Here is a 20,679-nt window from a genome sequence, read left to right as displayed (position 1 = left end):
TCGACGCCGAGCTCTGCGACCCGGAGATGCTCCCCCGGCCCGGCGCCGCGTAGGGGACTAAGCTCAAAACCCATGTTGGAAGGTGCAGCCGCTCGCATCAGCTGGCGCGTGGGCTCGGGGACCCGCGGGTTATTGAAGGGCGCCCGGCTGCAAGGAGAGGAAGACCCCGGTACCCTGTGCAACGAAGCTTGGTTGATGTTGTGTACCCACAGCACCGTGAAGACACTTCTCATCTTCTAGATGAGTCCTGCGCGCCCGGGCTGCCTCGACTCGACCTCGTCGATCATGGACGAGTATGGCTCGAAGACGCTCGACGACGAGCTCTCTCCTCTTACCAAGGAGCAGATCAGGCCCTGCGCGCGCTGGCGCGGCGCTACGGCCATGATCGCGGTCGGCGCTGCTGCGGTGATCATCCTTGGCGTAGCAACGAACGGCGGCCACATCGATTTCAAAGACGCCGCGACGGACGACGCCGCCGCGGCAGCGACGACGGAGGTCGTGCCGCTCGCGGTCGTGCCGGACGTCGAGTACACGGCCGCGGAGGACGCGGAGTGGATCGAGTTCAAGGCGCGGTTCCGAAAAAGCTACGCGAGCCCCGAGGACGAGGCGCTCAAGCGGTCCTACTACCACGCGCGCGTCGCCGAGCTCGCGGAGAAGAACGCGCTCAACGGCAAGCCCGTCTTCGGCGTCACGGCGCACGCGGACCGCGCGCCGGGCACGTCCGCGTTCGCGCGCGGCCGCAAGGACCGAGGGATGTTCGAGACGTACAAGGACTCGTACGAGAAGTTCGACGTCGACGAGTGGCGGTCCAAGGCGAAGAACGTGGACTGGGAGGACGGCCAGGTCGACTGGCGCAAGGTCGACGACGTGCTCACGCCCGTGAAGAACCAGGGCCAGTGCGGCTCGTGCTGGGCGTTCTCGACGACGGAGCAGGTCGAGTCCCAGTTCTACCTCGCGGGCGGCCCGCCCGTGGTGCTCAGCGCCCAGCAGGTGACGTCCTGCGCCAAGTACATCGACGACCCCGAGGAGGGCTGCTGCTTCGGCTGCGGCGGCGGCGACGTCACCGTCGCGTACGACTACATCAAGGGCGCGATCGGCCTGTCGCCCGCGGCCTACTGGCCCTACACGCAGGCCCTCACGCCCGACGAGGAGTGCCTCGGCCCCTTCTGCACCAACGCCTGCGACATGGATTTGAGCGAGCTCGTGACGGAGTACGACTACATCGGCCCCTACGCGACCGTCGAGGCCTGTGTGCAAATCAAATCTTCAACCCGACTTCAATGTGCGCGTATTCGAATGTTTTGACACAAGCACTTCCGCTGTGCTTCGAGAACTCGACGAGAGCAATCGATCCGTCCAAAAATCAGCCGAATCGACTTCGATTTGACCGAGCTAGAGAATTTCAAAGTTTGGTCGGGACGTCCCAGCTCACTGGTTGATTTCCACACAGGTCGAGGGCTACGCCTTCGCCACCGACCCCTGCGGCGAGGGCCTCTGCGCCGACCAGGACCTCGGCGAGCTCGCGAAGACGATCCAGGCGACGCCCGCGGCCGTCTGCGTCAACGCGGGCGCCTGGGACGATTATACCGGCGGCGTTTTGCGGTACGACGCGTGCTCCGGCGCCTACGCGGACATCGACCACTGCGTCCAGCTCGTCGGCTACGACGCGACGGGCGAGGAGCCCTACTGGATCGTGCGCAACTCCTGGTCGACGTCCTGGGGCGAGGACGGCTACATCCGCCTCCAGATGGACGCGAACACGTGCGGCGTCGCGGACGAGGCCACGGTGGCCAAGGTCGGGGGCGTCTGGTAGGGCGGCGTCGGTCGTGTTCTAAGATCATGCAAATATTACGCATCGCCGCCGTAGCAGTTGAGGAAGGAGAAGCGGGGGTCGCAGCGGCAGGGCCGGGCCGCCGTCGGCGCCTTGGCGAGCGCGGGCGCGCCGTCGCGCGGCGCCGGCGTGCCCCGCCGGAGCCGCGCGGCCGCCGGCGGGCAGGCGGCCTCCCACATCTCGAGGGGCGCGTCGGGCCCGGCGCCGCCGTAGTCGCGGCAGTCGACGAGCTCGAACGCGTGCGAGAGGTTGCGGAACGCGGGGATCTGGATCGTGTCGAAGCCGTCGGCGCGCGCCGCGCGGCAGCTCGTGAACTTGCGCCTCGGGCCGACGTAGTCCGGCGTGAGGACGAGCGATTCGCCGACGTCGAGCCAGATGCCCGAGCCCGGCGCGTGCCAGTACCAGACCTGGTTCGCGAGGCAGCGGTCGCCCTCCTCGCGCTTGTCGTCGACGCGCGCGATGCGCATGACCTCGACCCAGCTGTGGTCCGCGAGGCGCGCGCTCAGGTCCGCCGCGGCGAAGAAGCCCGGGAAGAACGCGTGCTCGCCGGGCGGCGACGTCGGCGGCGCGGCGGGCACGTCGTGGCGCGCCATGGGCGGGCCGTAGAGCGTGCTGATCCAGGGCGCGCGCGGCTTCTGCGTGACGTCGTCGACGGGGATCCACAGCGCGCCCGGGCGCAGGTGGCCCGCGCACGCGACGCACGTCCGCAGCACGGAGATCTCGCCCTGCATGTGCTCGACGTCCATCTTCTCGAAGAACGGGACCCCCGTCCAGAAGAAGGACGCGAGCGACAGGTCCGCGGCGGCCGTGCCGTAGACGGCCCTCGCGTACGCGTCGAGGTCGCCGCAGGGCGCGCCGAAGCCGGCGGCGCTCGGCGGTCCGGCCGCGCCGCCGGAGCCGCCGCCGCTCGAGCAGCGCCGGAGCCAGGCGGTCCACGCGCACTGCCGCGCGCGCTCCTCCGGAGGCTTCTCGCAGTCGCATTTCTGGGGCACGGGCGTGAAGCAGTTCGGCCCCGTCTCGGAGCCGGGGTCCCGCAGGTGGTCCGGACAGACCCTGTAGAAGCTCGCGTTCGCGCAGGCGCGTTCGTCGCAGCCGCAGCCGACGCGGTACGAGACGGGCGCCTTCAGCGCGGCCCGCTCTCTCTCGCGCTGCGAAAACGCGCCGAGCCGGCGCCGCGCCGCGACGTCGACCGGCGCGAAGAGCAATACGAGCAGCGCGGCGGTCGTCATGAGGCTAGCTACGGACGACGACGAGGCTGCCCCCGGGCATTCCCACGTGCGACGACCATAAGCGCCGCGGCACTTTGCCACATTGCAGGGCACGATCGCGCGCATAAACGCCCAACGATCGTGTCGATGGCCGCAGGCTGCCCCCGCGACCGCTAGGATCCGGCGAGGATGGGCAGCGACAACGGGCATCCCTTCGGGCGGGTCATGGTGACGCGCAAGCTCGAGCGGCTCGTCATGATCTTCGTGGCCGTGAACTCGATCGGCATCTACGTCTACCTGCGCGGGCGCGAGCCCTGCGAGCAGATGATCCGCGGCCTGTCCGGGTCGCTGGGCCGGAACCCGCCGGCGGTGCGGAACCTGCGGGCGACGGCGCCCGTGCCCGACGCGCGGCCGTGCACGGCCTGCCCCGGGCGGCCGAAGCTGCCGACGCGGCAGGCGGGCGCGGCGCGGCCGTGGAACTCGAGCGTGCGCTGCGCGTTCATCACGCTCCTGCAGAAGGGCCACGACGAGACGCGCTACGCGGCCTTCCTCGAGAGCAGCGGCCGGCTCCGCCTCGCCTTCGCGCTCGAGCGCGAGTACCCGCACGTCGTCTTCCACGAGGGCAACTTCCCCGAGGCGCACAAGGGCGCGATCCGCGCGGGCGCGCCCTGGGTCGTCTTCCGCGACGTGAGCGACGTCTGGGGCAACGACCTCGACCGGCCGCCGGCGTCCGAGTGGAACGCGACGGACCGGAGCGAGGGCTACAAGCACATGTGCCGCTTCTACGCGATGCAGATGTGGGACCACGCGCACGCGATGGGCCTCGACATGGTCATGCGCGTCGACGACGACATCTTCATGCTGCGCGCCGTCGACTACGACCCCTTCCGCATGCTCTGGGAGGCGGGCGCGGACTACGCCTGGGGCAGCTCGACGCGCGAGTCCCACTTCCAGACGGAGCTCACGTTCAAGCCCTGGGTCCGGACCTACTGCCTCTGGCTCGAGCGGGACGCGAGCGTGCCCGACGCGGCCTGCGCGGACCTCGCCCACGACGTCATCGAACGCATGTACTTCAACAACGTCTTCGCGACGACGGTGGGGTTCTGGCGCGACCCCTACGTGAAGCGGTTCCTCCACGAGATCGACCTCACGCACGCCATCTACGTGCACCGCTGGGGCGACGCGCCCATCCAGACCGCCGCGATCCGCCTCTTCGCCGGCGAGCTCCGCGTGCGCCAGATCCCCAAGCTCCAGTACGCCCACGTCTCCACGGACAACCTCGTCATCGACGGCGCCGTGTCGTGCCTGTCGTGCGACGGCGCCGCGGCCTACTTCTCGCGCCTCGCGTCGAGCCGCCGCGACGAGTCGGAGACGCAGCGCCGCGTCGCGTCCATGGAGCAGATCCTCCAGCGCGCCATGCCCGCCCACAAGGACGCCTTCATCGCCGACATCGAGTCCGCGGGCATCCCCCACGACTGGGGCCGCGGCGCGTCGCTCGGCCGCCTCCCGGTCTTCGCGTTCCTCCAGCTCGTCGAGAAGATCGGCGTCTGGTGCGACAACGTCGGCCACATCACGACCCACGTGTTGCTGCCGAGCCACTGCTGCTGCCGCCTCGACACCTACCGCACGACGCCCGCGGACAAGCACCGCGTCATCGCGGCCGTCGCGCAGCACCTCCAGGGCTGGATGAAGGCCATGGCCGACGACGACGGCATGGGCTCGCTCTGGAGCCCGCCCGAGTTCCACGAAGAGGCGTAAGTCCCTGGGTTGGCGTTTTGGTGCGGCTATTTTTGTTGAAGTGCATCATGCCTCGGTTGTTGCCGTGGAAATCAGTGGACGGAATCCATTCGCGCCTCCGACTTGGCCGTGAGTTCACGGCGCCTCTCGACGCGTCGAATCGATGGCGCCGCGGAGCGTACGGCGCCTCCTGGCCCTCGCGCTGCTCCGCGCCGCGTCCGCGACGATCACGATCGCCAGTGTCGATTCCAAATATTTTCGTGAGATAACCCGAGATCCGTTGAATCAAAAAGTTTGCACTTGAAGTGCAATGTTGAAGTTCAATTACCACGTTTCCCCGATCTCTTTGCCCCCCAAACACCTCCAAATCGCCTTTTTCGACATATAACGAGCTTATGTTGACATGATTTGATATAGGCGACCAATTTTGCCGAGGTTCGACGACCACGGCCTTCCCTAGGCGTACTGGCGGCCCAGGATAGCTCCCTAGCCGTACTCCGGCCAGCCAAGATAGTTAGTTACTTAATTCCTATGGGGGCCCCTGGCCCTATGTGTGGAATCGACACTGACGATCGCCTGCGCCGGCGACTCGACGACGGAGGGCGACGCGGCCAAGGGATATCCCTACCCCGTCGTTCTTCAGGACTTCCTCGGCGACGGCTTCGAGGTAAAAAACTGGGGCGTCGGCGGCCGCACGGTCGTCGACCACAAGAGCCGCGACTACCGCGACACGGACGAGTACGACGAGATGCTCGCGGAAGGCTTCGACGTTTTGATAATAACTCTCGGGACGAACGACGCGAAGGCGAACGACGAGTACACCTACTGGCACGACGAGGCGACGTGGGTGGCGGAATACGTCGCCATGCTCGACGACATCGTCGCGACGGTGCCCGGGGTGACGGCGATCTACGTCGGCACGCCTCCGCCGATCTACGGCGTCGGAAATTACGAGGACATGTACGCGTACTCGCGCGAAATCGTCCACGACACGCTCCAGCGCCTCGCGAGGGACGTCGTCGCGGACCTCTCCGCGCGCGTCGACTTTTACGTCGGGGTCGTCGACTTCTTCGAGGCGCTCGGAGGCGACGACCCGATCGGCGAGGACTACAAAGACGCGGTACACACCCCGGGTCCGACGTTTTCACACAAGCAACGACCGACGATGTCGTAGGTACACCCGAATGCGGCGGGCCACTACAAGATGGCCGAGGCCGCGCGCGACTCCATGTACGCGACGCGCCCCCCAGCCGTGGCCGCGGCGGCGCCCTCGACTATCTCGGTGATGAACCCTTCCTTCGAAGAGAGCGGCGGCTGGTCGTCGCTGACCACGGACGATGGCGAGGCCTGGGCGCCTCCTCACGGGACGCGGTTCGCCACGCTCCTCGGATGCGACGACGCGGTCACGATGTGGATGGCGCGCAACGAGTACACCTGCGAGTCGTACGAGACGTCCAAAGGTCTCGACGGCAGGTGCGGCGACGACGCCGTCTGGGTCGCCGCGGCGGCCTGCCGCCGGACCTGCTGGGACGCGGGCAAGGCCTACGCCGGCGACGACTGCGACGCTTCGCGGATCTCGCAGACGGTCTCGACGATCGAGGCGGGAGCCACCTACGAGCTCACCGTATTCGCGCGGAGCGTGGTCCCCGCCGGGTCGTCGGCGACGACCGCGATTCGCGCGACGCTCGGCTCGGCGGAGGTCTCCCTCTCTTTGGACCCCGTCGCGCCGTCGCCGATGCTCGGCAACGACGACGGCGGCAACGTCTTCTTCGACGGCGAGTACAGACTCCAGGCGTCGGAGCACGTGATGTTTCAGAAGAAGAATCGAGACCCGATCTCGGACGCGTGGGAGGTCGCCGACGAGGAGCTCCCGCCCATCGCGAACTACGCCCCGGGGCCCATCCACACGCCGCAGGGCCTGCGGGCGCTCTACGGAACGGGCGGCTCCTGCGCCCGACCCGACACGCAAGCCTGCGACGACTGCGTCGACGCGTGCGACGCCTGCGAGGCCGAGGGCACTTGCGCGACGCGGGACCTACCGGCGGGATGCGCGTGCAAGACGGCGATAATCCCCGTCGCGCTCACCGGCGAGCCCCCGGAGTACGGCTTCGACGAGGGCAAGCCGGTGCTCGAGCACTCGTCGATGCTAAAGCGGAACGCGTTCACGTCGTTCTTCCCGTCGCCCCTCGACGCGCACCTCTTCTACGACGGCGACGACGACCGGCTCTGGATGTCGTGGGGCGGCTGGACCATCTACGCGACGGAGCTGGACCCGACGACGGGGCGTTTGCCGGGCGATCCGGCCGACGTCGAGCTCGAGCTCGACAACTGCATGCCGTCCTGCGCCGCGGCCATCCTCTCGTTCGCGGACTCCGCGGACACCGGCGGCGACGCGGCGACGCCGGAGGGCTGGGACGGCGACGCGCTGTCCAAGGCGAGCTACGTCGAAGGGCCGGCGCTGTACAAGCGCGACGGCTTCTGGTACGCCTTCGGTTCCTACCGGTGTCGCTCCGTAGGTGCCTACGTAGGCGCCTACGCGCCTACGTAGCCTCGTCCGGAGCCTACGAACCTATGAGTAGACGCGCCCACGCAGGTTCCTATGGCGACCTCGACAAGGATTACACCATCAGGATGTGCCGGAATCCGGCGTCGGCGCCGAACGAGGGCGTCTTCGTCGACAAGGACGGCCTCGCCTGCACGAAGTTCGACGCCGCCAAGGACCGCTACGGGTGCAGCATGCTCCTGGGCGGCGAGGGGCTCCAGGGCGTGCCGGGACACCCGCACTTCTGGAAGGAGGATGACGGCCGCGAGTTTATGGGCTACGATTTCCGGGCGTCGAAGGACGGCAAACGTTGGACGGGTCTCGATTATTTCGGCATCCGTCGCGTCGAGTGGGTCGACGGCTGGCCGACGATATGGAAACGAGTCACGGTGACCTTCAAAGCTGACGACGCGCCGGAGCTCGTGGGGCAGCCGCTGACCATCACGCTGTCGTCCGAGGACGCGGGGAGGGTCGCGTTCGACCACGTGTCGCTTACGGTCGACGACGCGCCGACCGCCGCGACGACGACGACAAAGGCGAAGACGGACAAGAGCTGCAAAGACAACAAAAAGTGGAAGCTCAAGCGCAAAGGCAAGAAGAAGCTCACGTGCAAGAAGCTCGCGAAAATGACGGCCAAGAAGCAGAAGCGGGAGTGCAAAAAGAAGGCCACGGGCAAGGCCGGCAAGAAGATGCTCACCGCGAAGAAAGCCTGCAAGGCGTCGTGCGCGAAGAAGTGCAAGTAAGCGCGTGCTACTTAAAGAAGTCGGCGGGCGGGTCCCCGTCCGCGCGCGGCGTGTTCACGCGGTTCGCGAGCTCGGCCTCGACCATGCGGTCGAAGACGGGGTCGGTCCCCGGCGGCGGCGGCCCGCCGGGCAGGAAGGGCGACTCGTCGCTCCAGCGCGCGCGGTCCTTCGTGCCGGGCCTCGAGCCCGTTTTCGGCCGGAGGATGTTCTCCTTGCGCGCCTGCCGGTCGGAGGCCTCGTCGGCGGCGGCGCGGCGCGGCTCGTCGGACGCGGCCGCGCGGCGCGGCGGCGAGAGCGAGTTGGGCCCGGAGAGCGCGGCGAGGCCGTCGTTGTCGTGGAAGTGGTGGAAGACGCTCTCCCCGACGAGGGACTGCTCGGCGGCGCCCGTGAACTTGGCCGTCGACGCCGCGGCCTTGGCCGGGTCGCTCGAGGCCCGGATGGGGTTCGGCAGCGGCGCGCCGCCGGGGTCGGCGACGACGGGGTGGTCGCGCTGCCAGCGGTCCGCGATGGCGTCGGGGCTCAGGTACTCGTCGACCTGGTTCATCTCCGGCTCGCGGGCCGCCGGGTTGAGGCCGTCGAACTCCGCGCTCGCCTTGTAGTCGGCCGGCAGCGGCACGAAGGACGAGTTGCCCGCGAGCGACTTCTCCGCCCAGTCCTCGGGCGGCGGGCGCACGTCGCGGTCCTTGACCGGCGCCGGCGGCTCGACGCCGGCGAGGTCGTAGATCGAGGGCTTGGTCGCGTCGGGCGCGAACCTGTCGGCGAGCGCCTCGAGCGACGCGCCGGACGGCTCCGCGCGCCGCGCGACCTCCTTGCGGCCCTCGCGGCGCTCGCGGTCCAGCTGGAAGCGCTCGAGCTCCGCGGCGACGCGCCGCTCGAAGTCGTCGGCGGCCTTGTCGAGCTCCGAGTCGCGGACCCGCTCGTCGTCGTAGCGGTTCGTCGCCTTGGCGCCGCGGCGGCCGCTCCGGTCCTCGGGCTCGCGGGGCCGCTGCGCCGCGCGCTGCCAGTCGTCCGCGGCGAAGGCCGCGGCCTGGCGCTGCTGCGGCGGCGACGGCTGCCGCGCCGCCGCCGCCGGGCGCCGCGGCGCCGCGGCGCCGCCGGGCTGCTGCTGCGCCGGGAGCGGCGCGTCGTCGAAGGGGTCCGCGCGGCGCGCGGCGCCGCCGCCGCGCCGCGGTGGCCCGCGCGGGCCGTCGTCGTCGTCGTCGTCGTCGCGGCGGTCCTGGTTCCGGCGCTTCTTCGCCGCGGCCTCCTGGGCCGCGTAGAGGTCGTCGAGCCGCCTCTGCTCGTTCTCCCTCTTGACGCGGTCCTCCTCGTCCTTCTTCGCCTTCTCCTCGGCGTCGCGCCGCCGCTCCTCCTCGAGGTCCGCCGCCTCCTGGCGCCGCCGCTCCGCGGCCTCGGCCTCCTTGGCCTCGCGGCGCGCCGCGATCTGCGCCTCGAGCGCCTCGCGCTGCGCGAGGGCCTGGCTCCTCCGCTTCGCCTCGACGGCCGGGTCCACGCGGCGCGTGATGCCGCCGCCCACGGGCTCCGCGCCGCCGCCGCCGCCGCCGAAGGCGCTCGCGACCTTGGACTCGCCGTAGACGTCGCGGACGAAGCGCTCGCGCGCGTTCGACCCGCGGCGGCCCCGGTCGTCGGCCGCGGGCTCGTCGTCGCGGCCGCCGGGATAGGCGCCGTAGGCGCCGCCGTCGCGCGCCGGCGGCTCCGGCGCGGCCTCGCGGCGCGCGGCCGGCGGCGGGCCGTCGCCGCCGCCGCCGTGGCGCCGCGGGCCGAAGGGGCCGTCGACGACGCCCTGGCCGTAGGCGGCGGGCTCCTGCTCCTGCTGCTGCTGCTGCTGGCGGAGGCGCTGCGGCGCGAAGCGGCGCGCGCGCTCCGCGGCGCGCGTGCGCTCGTCCTCCTCGAGGAACCGGCGGTGCCGCGCCGCGGCGTCCTCGCGCGGCGGCGGCTCGCCGCCGTAGGCTCCCTGCGGCGCCGCGCCGCCGTAGGCTCCCTGCGGCGCGCCGCCGCCGTAGGCTCCCTGCGGCGCGCCGCCGCCGTAGGCTCCCGGCTGCTGCGGCGCGCCGCCGTGGGCTCCGCCGCCGTAGGCTCCGCCGTCGTCGCGCGTCGGGCTCGGCGGGTAGCCCCGGAGCCGCTCGCGGCTCGCGGCCATGTCGCGGTTGCGGTGGAAGCGGTCCCGGTCCGCCTTCTCGCGCATCTGGGCCTCGAGCTCGGCCGCGTAGGCGGCCTGCGCGTCCTTGCGGCCGCCGAGCTGTCTAGGCGGGTTCGCGCCCTGGATCGTCGCCATGCCGCGGCCGAGGGGCGCGGGCTCGTAGGGGTCGCGGCCGACGTCGCCGTGGGCCCAGGGCGGCGGGCCGTGGGCCGGCGCCGCCGCCGGCGCGGGCCCGGGCGGCGCGCGCGCCGCGTAGGGGGCGCCGTAGCCGCTTTGGGGCTCCCGCGGCGGCGGCGCGCGGCGCGCGCGCTGCCAGTCGTCGTCGGCCGCGGCGTACTGGCGCTGCTTGTCGCGCCGCGGGTCGCCCGAGGGCTGGCCGCCGTCGACGCCGTAGGGGGCGGCCGCGGCGCCGTAGGAGGGCGCGGCGCGCGCGGGCTCGGGCGCGCGGCCGTAGCCTTGGCCCCCGTAGGCGTCGCGCTCGGCGCGCATGTCGCGCTCGAGGCGCGCCATGGCGCCCGCGCCGCCCTCGCGGGGCCGCGCGGCGCGCGGCGACAGGCTCGGCTCGGCGCGCGCGGGCCCGCGGCCGTCGCGCGCGCCGAGCGCGCCCGCGAAGGCGTCGACCTCGTACTTCTGGCGCTCCATCTCCTGCTTGACCATGGCGTCGAAGACCGGGTCCTCGCCCGGCACCGGCGGCGCGCTCGCGCCGGGCTTGGCCGCACCGCCCTGGTCCTTGCGCCGCGCGAGCTCGTCCTCGACCATCTTGTCGAAGACGGGGTCCGTGCCGGGCGGCGGCGGCCCGTCGGCCCGCTGGTGCGCCGCGCTGCCTCCGGCACCCATCATGCACAAGCCTTCGCGACGACGCGCGGGGTTCGAATGCTCGGTTGCGCGCCGTCTGAGAGCTTTTGGGGCTGCCACGAAGACGTTTGCCATTGCATGGAAGATGCAGCTGTCATTGCATTCAGGGTAGACTTCCCGATCATCTTAGAAGGCGTCGGAGCTGTCGCGCCGCGGGCGGGACGCCTGGGGCCCGTCCTGGGTCTGGGAGAGCGTCGCCGGGGGCCGCTCGCAGGGGTGCTTGCGCTTGCCGTGGACGGCCTCGGGCAGGGAGCGGTTCGTGGAGGCGTTGGACGGCGCGCGGGAGGCGTTCGGGGGCGGCGACGCGGCGCGCCGGACGCGCGTCGAGGAGATGATGAAGCGGCAGTCGCAGCCGTTGGCCGCGCGCGCGAGGAGCGCGACGGGCCGGCCCGGCGCGGAGAAGTAGAACTTGATCTCGCCGACGTCCGCGGAGTCGCAGAACCGGACCATGGCCTTGGCCTGCTTGATCTGGAACGCGATGCTCGCCGCGTCGTCGCCCCCGCCGCGGTCCTCCGGGAGCAGGTAGCTCTCGAAGTCCGTGCTCGAGATCTTGAGCTCCGTCGCGAGCTCGCCGTCGTTCGCCTCGGCGTCGTCGGCCGTGCTCGAGACGCGCAGCTCGCCGACGGCGACGGCGAAGGACATCTCGCGGCCCTCGGCGTGGCCGAGGATCGACGACAACCTGCGGGGGAAGGGGCGCGGGTCGCGGCCGCGGCGGAAGCGGAAGCGCGGGGGGAACGGGGGCGCCGCGGCGCCACTGCGGGGGCTGCGCGACGATCTCGCCGACCTCGGCGGCCTCCGTGTCGAAGGCCACGGTCTGCGCCTCGGCGCCCTCGTAGAAGAGGCGCCAGCGGCGCCGCGAGCCGTCGTCGTGGAAGAGCTCGAGCGTGAGCCGCGGAAACGCGCGCGTGATCGCCTCCGCGTCCTCGTCGTCGTCGCCGTCGCCGCCGTCGTCGTCGTCGTCGCGCGGCTCGTCGTGGCGGATGACGAGCTTCAGCACGCCGGACCCGGCCCGCGCCTTGCCGCCTGCGAGCGACGGTTCCGGGCGCTCGAGCGACGCGCGCGCGCGCGACCGCGCGGGACGCGTCGGACGCGGCGGCGCGTGCCCGTGTTCCCGCCGGCGTGGCAGCGCGCCGTCGCCCGCTTCAGCGCGGGGAAGAGCGTCCGCGCGAGGATCTTGCACGCGAAGTCGCCGGCGCCGTAGCCCGAGCGCCGCGTCTGCGCCCGCGTGAAGAAGCGCTCCTCGAAGCGGAAGGACCCGAAGGACGTCGCCGCGTCGTCGTACGCGGACAGCGTCAGGTACGCCTGGTCGCCGGAGCGGGCGCGGGACACGCCGAGGCAGATCTCCTTGCCGACGGCGCTGAGGGCGGTGACGGCGGCGCTGAACGTACGGATGTGCTGCGCGCTGATTTCAAAAGCGAAGAGGGGCGTCGAGGCCATCTTGGGCTGACCGCTGGCGGTCGCTGTACGCGTTGGGAAGCAGTTGGCGTCGCAGAGGGCGGTGCTTTGGGTCTAGCTCGAGGCCATGCCGCCGCTCGATCGGGGTCCGAAGTGCCGGCACAGAGCAGAGGTGTTGAAGCGAGGCATGGGCCCGAGCAGCCCGATGCGGTTCAGGATCACAGGTGCCTGAAGCTCATTTGAGGCATGGGCCCCAGCGGCGGTCCTCGAGGCAGCCCGATGCGGTGCAGCATCACCGCCGCCGCGCTGTTGGCAGCCTCGGCGCTGGCCGAGGAGAACCCGCTGCGGCTGCTCGAGAGATGGCCGCGCCTTCCATTTGCCCAGCGAATACGCCACCTGCTCGACGATTCGGATCTGAAAAGCCTCCTCCACGATTTTCAGCTGCTCGACGTCGACGACGACGGCGTGCTCGACGTCGCGGACCTGCGGGTCGCGCTCGAGGGCACGACCGGCCGGCGGAACGCGCCGCGGTTCCTCCGCGACTGCGGGCCGGACTGCGACTTCGACGCCTACGTGCGGTCGCGGAACTGGTTCGACGCGACGCTGAACGAGCTCGAGGCCGGCGAGCACGACGCGCGCGAGGCCGACTTCCTCGCGGAGCTCGAGTACCGCGTCCGGCACGCGAGCCCCGAGGACCTCGGGCACGTCGTCGGCTTCGACGGCATCATCCTGGACCCTTAACGAGCGTAGCGCGCGTCGCAGGCCCGCAGCCGCCCGTCGAAGAGGCGGGCCGCGAAGTCGTAGACGCGCTGGTCGTCGCCGCAGAGCTCCGCGAGCGCGTCGATCTCGTCGGCGGAGTCGGCGACGACCCACGGCACCTCCGGGTCTCGGGGCGACCGGCGCGCGCCGCGAGAGTCGTAGACGCCGCCGTACCTCGCCTCGACGGCCGCCGCCGCCCGTTCGATGCCGGAGAAGTAGCCCGGCAGGAGCCGCGCGAGCGCGCGGTAGCCGCCGTCGTCGATGCGCTCCGCGGGGATCGTGAGGAGCACGGTCTCGTTGACGTTCGCGATGGCCCGGTAGACGGCGCCGGGCCCCTCGCAGAGGGTCGTCGAGTAGCCGCACAGGTAGCGCGTCTGGATACCTAACGTGTGAATCGCTCGTGCACCAATTCCGATGCGTCGACGCGGAAGCCGCGCTCGCGAGGCGCGCGAGCTCGTTGATCCGCGCGCACGTCGCGTTGACGGCGCAGGCGCCGACGGTCCGCGGATCCGCGGCCGACACGCCGGGCGGCAGCACCTCCTTGGACCGCACGTAGTGGTAGCCGGACGCGAGGCGCTGCTCCGGCTCGCGGACGATCGCGACGACGGCGTACGTCGGCGCGCCCGTCGCCGGCACGGGCAGGAACGTGTGGCCCGCGAGCACGATGTCGCCGTCGCGCGCCGCCGCGCCCGTCGCGAACCGGTGGATCTTGCTCTCCTGCATCCTCGCCTCCACGGCCGGCGCGAGCGCGCTCGGCGGCCGCGGCGCGGCCGTCAGGCCGACGGCGCCGGGCCACTCGGCGACGTCGACGAACTTGTAGCGGCCGCGGAATTCGCGCATGGCGTTCGTCAGCGCCGTGCTCGCGGCCTTGGGCACGCGCAGCACGAGCACGGCGCCGGGCCGTCGCCACGCGCAGCCGTCGAACGCGTTTAGGGGGCGGCCGACGGACTGGCGCAGCGCGGCCGGCGGCGATTTCACGCGGGTCTCCTTGTTGTAGAGCGGGCTCATGAAGGACACGCCGACGAGGACGAGCAAAGCGAGGCACCAGCACGCGACGAGGAGCTTCGTCGACGTGCTGCGCGACGCGCGCGACGCGCGGACCTTTTGCGAGTGCGTCGGCAGGCCCTTGCCTTTGCTCGAGACGCGACGCATCGCTAGCTCGAGTTGTTTGGTCACATCGGGTCCTCTGTCCTCTCTTTTTCTTGTTCAAGATCGACGATTGACAAATGCAAGTGCGCAAAGAGACTTTCTCGTTCGTCGGTCTGCGACCTCGAAAGGTCGCTAGCGCCGGTGCTCTGGACGTTTGCAGCCGCGTCATACGGCGTGAAAAGCGCAAAAAACCAACGGGGTGCAGCCTGTTTCGAGATGATCCAGCCTCGAAGCAGGTCGGCTTCGATGTAGGAATCCAGCGCAGTCTCTGCGGAACGCCAACTCGACGAACGCAGTCAATCTCTACGCGATCCCGCGCGTTTTGGGACGTCTCCGGACGCGTATGATGGGGTAAACATGCAAAGTTGAGCACTCGCTTGAGGGATAGACGACTGTGGCCAATGCCGCGACGCGGCGACGCGGTGTGAGCGCGCGACCACCTTCCGGCGCAACGCGAGCCCGCGCGGCGCTCGAAGAGCTCGGGCGAGTAGACGCCCGTCGCACAGAGCACCAAAATTCAGGGCGGCCGCGCCATGCAGCCGCTCCGGCCGCCGGCCAGCGCCGACGGCGCGTTCGTGCGCGTGCGGACCCTGGGCTTCGCCGTGGAGTACGCCGGCATCCGCGTGCGCGAGGGCACGACGGCCTCCGAGACGGTGAACCTCGTGGCGTCGAAGCTGCGGCTCGACGCGGCGGAGCGGCGGAGCCGGCAGCTCGTCGCCGTCTACCCCGTGCGGCGGCGGCCCGCGACCGCGGGCGGCGGCGACGACGGCGGCGCGCGCGGCGCGCGGAGCGCGTCGACCGCGGGCCGCGGCGCCATGGCGGAGAAGGTCATCTGGCGCGTGCGGACGCTCCGCGGCGACGAGCCGCTCCTGCCCGTGCGGCGGCGCGCGCTCGCGAGCGCGGCCGCGCAGCGGCGGCGCGAGCCGCGCGTCGCGCCCGAGTACGCGGCGCCGCGCGAGGCCCACGACGAGGCGCGCTTCTACCTCCACGACACGGCGGCGAGCCCGCTGGACCTCGAGCTGCCGCCGGGCGACGACGCGTCGGGCTCGGACACGAGCGACGACGAGCGGCCGCCGCTGGCGAAGGACGTCGTCGACCGCGCGTGGCTCTTCCAGCGCGCCGCGAAGCGGGGGAGCCTCCTGAAGCGCTCGGAGCGCGACCCGAACCTCTGGCGGCGGCGCACGGTCGTGCTCTGCAACGACAAGGTCTGGTACTGGCGCGAGCCGTCGCACCTGGGGCCCGGCTTCCGGCCTCCGGCCGCCGCCGACGACTCGGGCGACGACGGCGAGCGCGGCGACCTGGCGGACCTCGCGCCGGAGGTCGCCTGGGGCCTCGCGCACGACGCCGCCGCGCACGAGCGGTCGCGCGCCGCGTCGATCGCGCTCGCGTCGAACGTCGTCAAGGAGGTGCCGAACCGGCGCGAGATGCCCCACGGCTTCGAGATCTCCACGGCGAGCCAGGCCTTCTACTTCCGCGCCGCGTCCAAGCGCGACCAGCAGGAGTGGCTCGCCGCGCTCAAGGAGGGCGTCGAGCTCGCGACGGAGAACGAGCTCTTCCAGTTCGCGGAGATGATCATCACGGACGAGGAGTCGCGACGGCAGAAGCGCGAGCAGCAGGCGTGGGCCGAGGCCGACGCGCGCGAGGAGGCGGCGCGGGCCGCGGCGGAGGACCCGAACGCGGACGGCGCGTTCTAGGCGGCTATTTTGGACTCCCTTTAGTCTCGCGGAGGCCGGGGGGGACGCCGCGTGCGTCCGCGGCGCGGGGGGGGGGCGGCGCGCCTAGAGCGAGGTGAACGTGCCGGTCTCGAACTGGGGGCCGTCGAAGGGCGCGCCCTGGGAGACGACGTCCTGGGCGAGGAGGCCCATGATGGCGAGCATGGCGAGGCGGCCGTTGGAGAGCTCGATGGCGAGCTTCTTGCTCTTGACGGGCTCCTCGAGGGACTGGCCGAAGTAGCCCGTGCCGTAGTCGCCCTGGACGTTCGGGAACTGCGTCTCGAGGATGCCGATGAGGAGGAGGATCTGGAGGAGGCCGAGCGGGGGGATCTTGAAGAGGGCCTGGACGCCGTTGGGCACGTCGGAGAACTTGACGTCGCCGCCGAGCTTGACGTCGCCGAACGTGCCGATGTAGCCGGGCACGCAGTAGCCGACGACGGCGATCATCGCGATGCGGCCGTGCTTCTGCTCGACCTCGCGGTACCGGTTGAACTGCTCCTCGGAGATGCCGTCGGCGATGCCGATGGGGTCCCAGTAGCCCGCGGGCGCCTGCGCGCCGAGCGCCTGGGACGCGTCGAAAGAGCCGGCCGGCTTGGAGCCGGCCTTCTTCGCGCCGCCGAAGCCGAAGCCCGCGGCGGGGGCGAGGAGGAGCGACAGGAGGATAGCGCGAGACATTTTTAAAACCTATGGGACGAGGCGGTCGTCTTTGGCACGGCGTCGCGCGTGGAAGCAGTCCAGAGGAGCTCTCTCTCAGCGACGGCAGCGCGCGGGAGCGCCAAAAAGCCACGCCACAAAGCGAGACCCGCATCGCACGTTCCCGTGCTGCCTTCCGGTCGAACCCCGCCCCGGGTGTCGCGCGCGCGGCGTGGAAATCACGGGGACGCGGTCCACATTACAGGCGAGCAAGGACAAGATCGAGGCACGACTTCAGCCGCTGGCCGAACCTCGCCGGGGGTCGCCGCGCCAAACGACGCACTCCTCCTGCACCCCACCAAACCCCCCAAAAGAGAAACCATCAAAACTGCGCTACGCTCGCCCCGCGCCGCCCCCTCGCCGCGGGCGGATGCAGGTGCGCCAGGCCGCGGGCACGAGGAGCGCGGCGCGCGCGAGCGCGCTCGCGAGGTAGGAGGCGACGTCGCCGCGGCCGTCGTCGTCGTCGAGGCGGACGTCGCCGGCGCGCGCGCGGCTCAGGAAGAGCGCGTAGACGTAGCAGGCGTGGGAGGCGCCGTCGATGCGGTAGTAGTCCGCGATCTCCCGCAGCCGCGAGAAGTCGTTGCGCTCGTAGAACTCGATCGCGGCGTCGTTGTAGGTGATGACGTGGAGGTAGACCGCGCCGCAGCCCGCCTCCGCCTCGGCGCGCAGCACGCAGCGCCGCAGGAGCTCCTTGGCGATGCCCCGCCGCCGGTACCGCGTCGCGCTCCCGAGCGTGAGCACGTACATGACCCGCGAGCACTCCTCGGCCCGGAAGTCGCGCGCGGGCTCGAAGAGCTCGTCGCCGCAGGTCGCCGCGTCCGTGAGCTGCGCCGTGACGAGGCCCACGATCTCGAGGGTCCGCGCGTCCTCGGCGACGATCGTGTGCAGCGGCTCGCGCGTGCCGACCATGCGCTCGCGGACCGCGGCGTCGTAGAACGCCGCGCTGTAGCGCACGGGGAACCACTCCTCGTGCAGCGCCTTGATGGGCTCCAGGTCCTCGACGCGCATGCTCCGGAACTGGAGCGGCGGGAGCGGCTCGAGGGCCGCCATGGACGCAGCCCGCCGCTCCGGCGGCGCCCGACGCGCGCGCGAGAACTCCGACGAATGCGGCTGCGACGCGAGAGCGGGACGCAAAGGGGGTGCTAGGCGAGCGGCGCCGGCCGCGGACGCGCTGCGCCGCGGCAAAGCCTCGTGACACAACCGAGGACTGTGGCAGCGTCGTCGCCTCGGCTTGGAAGCCGGCTTCGGCGTCGGCCTGCGTCCGGAGGAGCTCCAGATGTGCACAGGCGCCGACTCGCGAGGACGCGTGCGCGCACCCTCGCCGCCCTCGTAGAACAGCACACACACACCTCTCCCGGAGTCCGAGAAAGACGACGCGCGTTACCGCCCGCGCGCGCGCGCGCGCCTAGCACTTGTACAGGAGGATGCCGATCTTGCCGTAGTAGACGTAGATCATGTTTGGCTGCTGGTAGGTGATGTCGAAGCCGAAGCCCTCGCCGATGGCGCAGTGCCACTGGGGGCCGTACTTCTTGTCCATCGCCTCCTTGATCATCTTCGACATGGCCTCGTAGTTTCCTACGAATCAGAACTCAACGCACCGGCACGCAAAGCACACCCCAAGAGACGCGGCCGCGCCGTCAGGGCGTCGCGGGTCGCACCGTTCGTGACGTACTTGTCGACGGCCATGGTGATGATCTCCGTCGCCTCGTTGGACATCTCCGACGGGACCATGTCGCAGGCGTGCACGATGGGTTTCGCTGCGCGGCGCGCGAGACGCGTTGGACGCCGCGACCATGGACGCCCCGGCCGCGGCGCGCGCGCGGCCGCGCGGGGCGGCGAGCGGCGCACGCACCGATGATCTTCCTGTACTCCGCATCGGGCAGGTCCTTGAAATCGATGGCCTGGGCCGCCGCCATGCTGACGGTGGTCCGGCTCTTCTCACGCGCGCGGGCGAGGGCGGCGGCGGAGCACGGCGAGCGTGGCGGCCGCACGCGGTAGTCGGCAGCCCCAAAGCGTCTAACTGCGTTGCGTGAGTTTGTATCGGCAAGCAAAAGGGCAAGGTCGTGGTTGAGGTCTCTCTCTCTCTCTCTCTTCTGGGCGAGCGGGGATTGCGAGGTGGAGAGCGTCTCGATCAGCAATCTGCAGCGGCGCGTCCGAGACCCGGGGCGCCGCGGTGCTTTGAAAGATGTCCAAGGGCGAGACGCTCTACGTGCTCCACGAGACGGCCTCGGGCTACGCGCTCTTCGATGTCGTCGAGCTCGACGAGGTGCGCCTCCCTTTCTTATTCCTGCCCCGCGCGCCGCCGCGGCCCGCGCGCGCGCCCGGGGGCGCCCTCCCCCCGAGCTCCCACATCCTAGGTCGCGTCGCTGTCGCCGGAGCTGCAGAAGGCCATGGCCGACCCGTCCGCGTTCTCGCGGATAGTCAAGCTCAAGGCGTTCCAGGCGTTCTCGTCGGCGGAGATGGCGCTCGAGAACATCAACGCCGTCGCGGAGCACAGCGTGCCCGACCGGCTGCGCGACTTCCTCGAGCAGTACCTGCCCGCGATCAGCGCGAAGAAGAAGAAGAAGGCGTCCTTCAAGCTCGGCGTCGTCGAGCCGGACCTCGGCAAGGCGATCGCCGAGGCGACGGGCTGCGAGTGCCGGAGCGACGACGTCGTGCGCGAGCTCATCCGCGGCGCGAAGCAGCACATGGCGTCCTTCGTGCCCGAGCTCGGCGGCGGCACGCTCGAGCAGTCGCAGCTCGGCCTCGGCCACGCGTTCTCGCGGTGCAAGGTCAAGTTCAACCCCGCGCGCGCGGACAACATGATCATCCAGTCCATCGGCCTGCTGGACACGCTCGACAAGGACATCAACACCTTCTCCATGCGCGTGCGCGAGTGGTACTCCTGGCACTTCCCCGAGCTCCGGGATCTGGTGCGCGAGAACTACGCGTTCGCGCGCGCGGCGGCGTGCGTCGGCGACCGCGCGTCGTTCCTCGCGGCCTGCGAGGAGTCCTCGGCGAAGGTCGACGAGCTCGCGGCGGCCGTGGCGAGCCGCGACGACGACGGCGACGACGGCGCGGCGCTCGCGGCGTCCGTCGTCGGGGCGGCGAAGATCTCCATGGGCATGGAGTGCTCCGCGGGCGACATGGCCAACATCATGCACTTCACGGCCCGCATGGTCGCGCTGGCGACCTACCGCGCCCAGCTCGGCCTCTACCTCGGCGAGAAGATGGCCGCGGTCGCGCCGAACCTGTCGACGCTCGTCGGCGAGTCCGTCGGCGCGCGCCTCATCTCCAAGGCCGGCAGCCTCTCGAGCCTCGCCAAGTGCCCGGCGTCGACGGTGCAGATCCTCGGCGCGGAGAAGGCCCTCTTCCGCGCCCTCAAGAAGAAGGGCAACACGCCCAAGTACGGCCTCATCTACCACTCGACGTTCATCGGCCGCGCGGCGAAGAAGAACAAGGGCCGCATCAGCCGCTACCTCGCGAACAAGTGCGCCATCGCGAGCCGCATCGACGCCTTCGCCGACGAGCTGACGACGAAGTACGGCGAGCAGATGCGCGCGCAGGTCGAGGAGCGCCTCGCGTTCTTCGACACCGGCGCGACGCCCCGCCGCAACCTGGACGTCATGACGGCCATCGCCAAGGAGCTCAAGGCCGAGGCCGGCGACGCCATGGACGAGGAGCCCGCCGTCGAGAAGAAGAAGAAGAAGAAGCGGAGCAAGAGCGACGCGGACGAGGACGACGGCGTCGCGCTCCTCGAGAAGCCCAAGAAGAAGAAGAAGAAGGAGAAGAGCGAGGGCGGCGAGGAGAAGAAGGAGAAGAAGAAGAAGAAGAAGTCCAAGGACTAGTCGACCGCGCCTACCCCCCGGACGCCTAAGTATCTCGCGTCTTTCGCGATGCCGCGGCGCGCTTCGCGCCGCGCCCCTCGGACTGTCG

At 70.9% G+C, this 20,679-nt stretch overlaps 6 protein-coding genes across 6 annotated transcripts; 2 read left to right on the top strand and 4 right to left on the bottom strand.

The window, feature by feature from the left end:
* Positions 1 to 843: 843 nt before the first annotated feature.
* On the top strand, positions 844 to 1,771 carry AURANDRAFT_5846 (hypothetical protein; the record flags this gene model as incomplete). Its single annotated transcript, XM_009039259.1, has 2 exons — positions 844 to 1,203; positions 1,508 to 1,771. Coding segments are annotated over 2 exons (624 nt in total), but the record flags the coding sequence as incomplete, so codon positions are not given.
* Positions 1,772 to 8,068: 6,297 nt separating this feature from the next.
* Positions 8,069 to 14,362, bottom strand: AURANDRAFT_71757 (hypothetical protein; the record flags this gene model as incomplete). Its single annotated transcript, XM_009039316.1, has 6 exons — positions 8,069 to 11,021; positions 11,220 to 11,735; positions 11,812 to 12,079; positions 12,127 to 12,516; positions 13,194 to 13,584; positions 13,694 to 14,362. The coding sequence occupies 6 exons, from the start codon at positions 14,360 to 14,362 to the stop codon at positions 8,069 to 8,071; spliced, it is 5,187 nt and encodes a 1,728-aa protein (XP_009037564.1).
* A 1,775-nt stretch (positions 14,363 to 16,137) lies between these two features.
* LHC41 (hypothetical protein) lies at positions 16,138 to 16,746 on the bottom strand (the record flags this gene model as incomplete). The annotated part of the gene is made up of 1 exon (XM_009039315.1): positions 16,138 to 16,746. One exon carries the CDS (start codon positions 16,744 to 16,746, stop codon positions 16,138 to 16,140), a length of 609 nt encoding a protein of 202 aa, XP_009037563.1.
* A 498-nt stretch (positions 16,747 to 17,244) lies between these two features.
* On the bottom strand, positions 17,245 to 17,793 carry AURANDRAFT_6016 (hypothetical protein; the record flags this gene model as incomplete). Its single annotated transcript, XM_009039260.1, has 1 exon — positions 17,245 to 17,793. A coding segment is annotated over one exon (549 nt), but the record flags the coding sequence as incomplete, so codon positions are not given.
* Positions 17,794 to 18,169: 376 nt separating this feature from the next.
* AURANDRAFT_27439 (hypothetical protein) lies at positions 18,170 to 18,325 on the bottom strand (the record flags this gene model as incomplete). Its single annotated transcript, XM_009039314.1, has 1 exon — positions 18,170 to 18,325. The coding sequence occupies one exon, from the start codon at positions 18,323 to 18,325 to the stop codon at positions 18,170 to 18,172; it is 156 nt and encodes a 51-aa protein (XP_009037562.1).
* A 624-nt stretch (positions 18,326 to 18,949) lies between these two features.
* AURANDRAFT_59068 (hypothetical protein) lies at positions 18,950 to 20,591 on the top strand (the record flags this gene model as incomplete). Its single annotated transcript, XM_009039506.1, has 3 exons — positions 18,950 to 19,030; positions 19,122 to 19,787; positions 19,857 to 20,591. The coding sequence occupies 3 exons, from the start codon at positions 18,950 to 18,952 to the stop codon at positions 20,589 to 20,591; spliced, it is 1,482 nt and encodes a 493-aa protein (XP_009037754.1).
* Between the last annotated feature and the right edge of the window lie 88 nt (positions 20,592 to 20,679).

This window comes from Aureococcus anophagefferens (genome assembly GCF_000186865.1).
Source record: "Aureococcus anophagefferens unplaced genomic scaffold AURANscaffold_11, whole genome shotgun sequence".
In the NCBI taxonomy this organism is placed as follows: domain Eukaryota; class Pelagophyceae; order Pelagomonadales; family Pelagomonadaceae; genus Aureococcus; species Aureococcus anophagefferens.
This window is presented reverse-complemented; position numbering and strand designations above follow the sequence as displayed.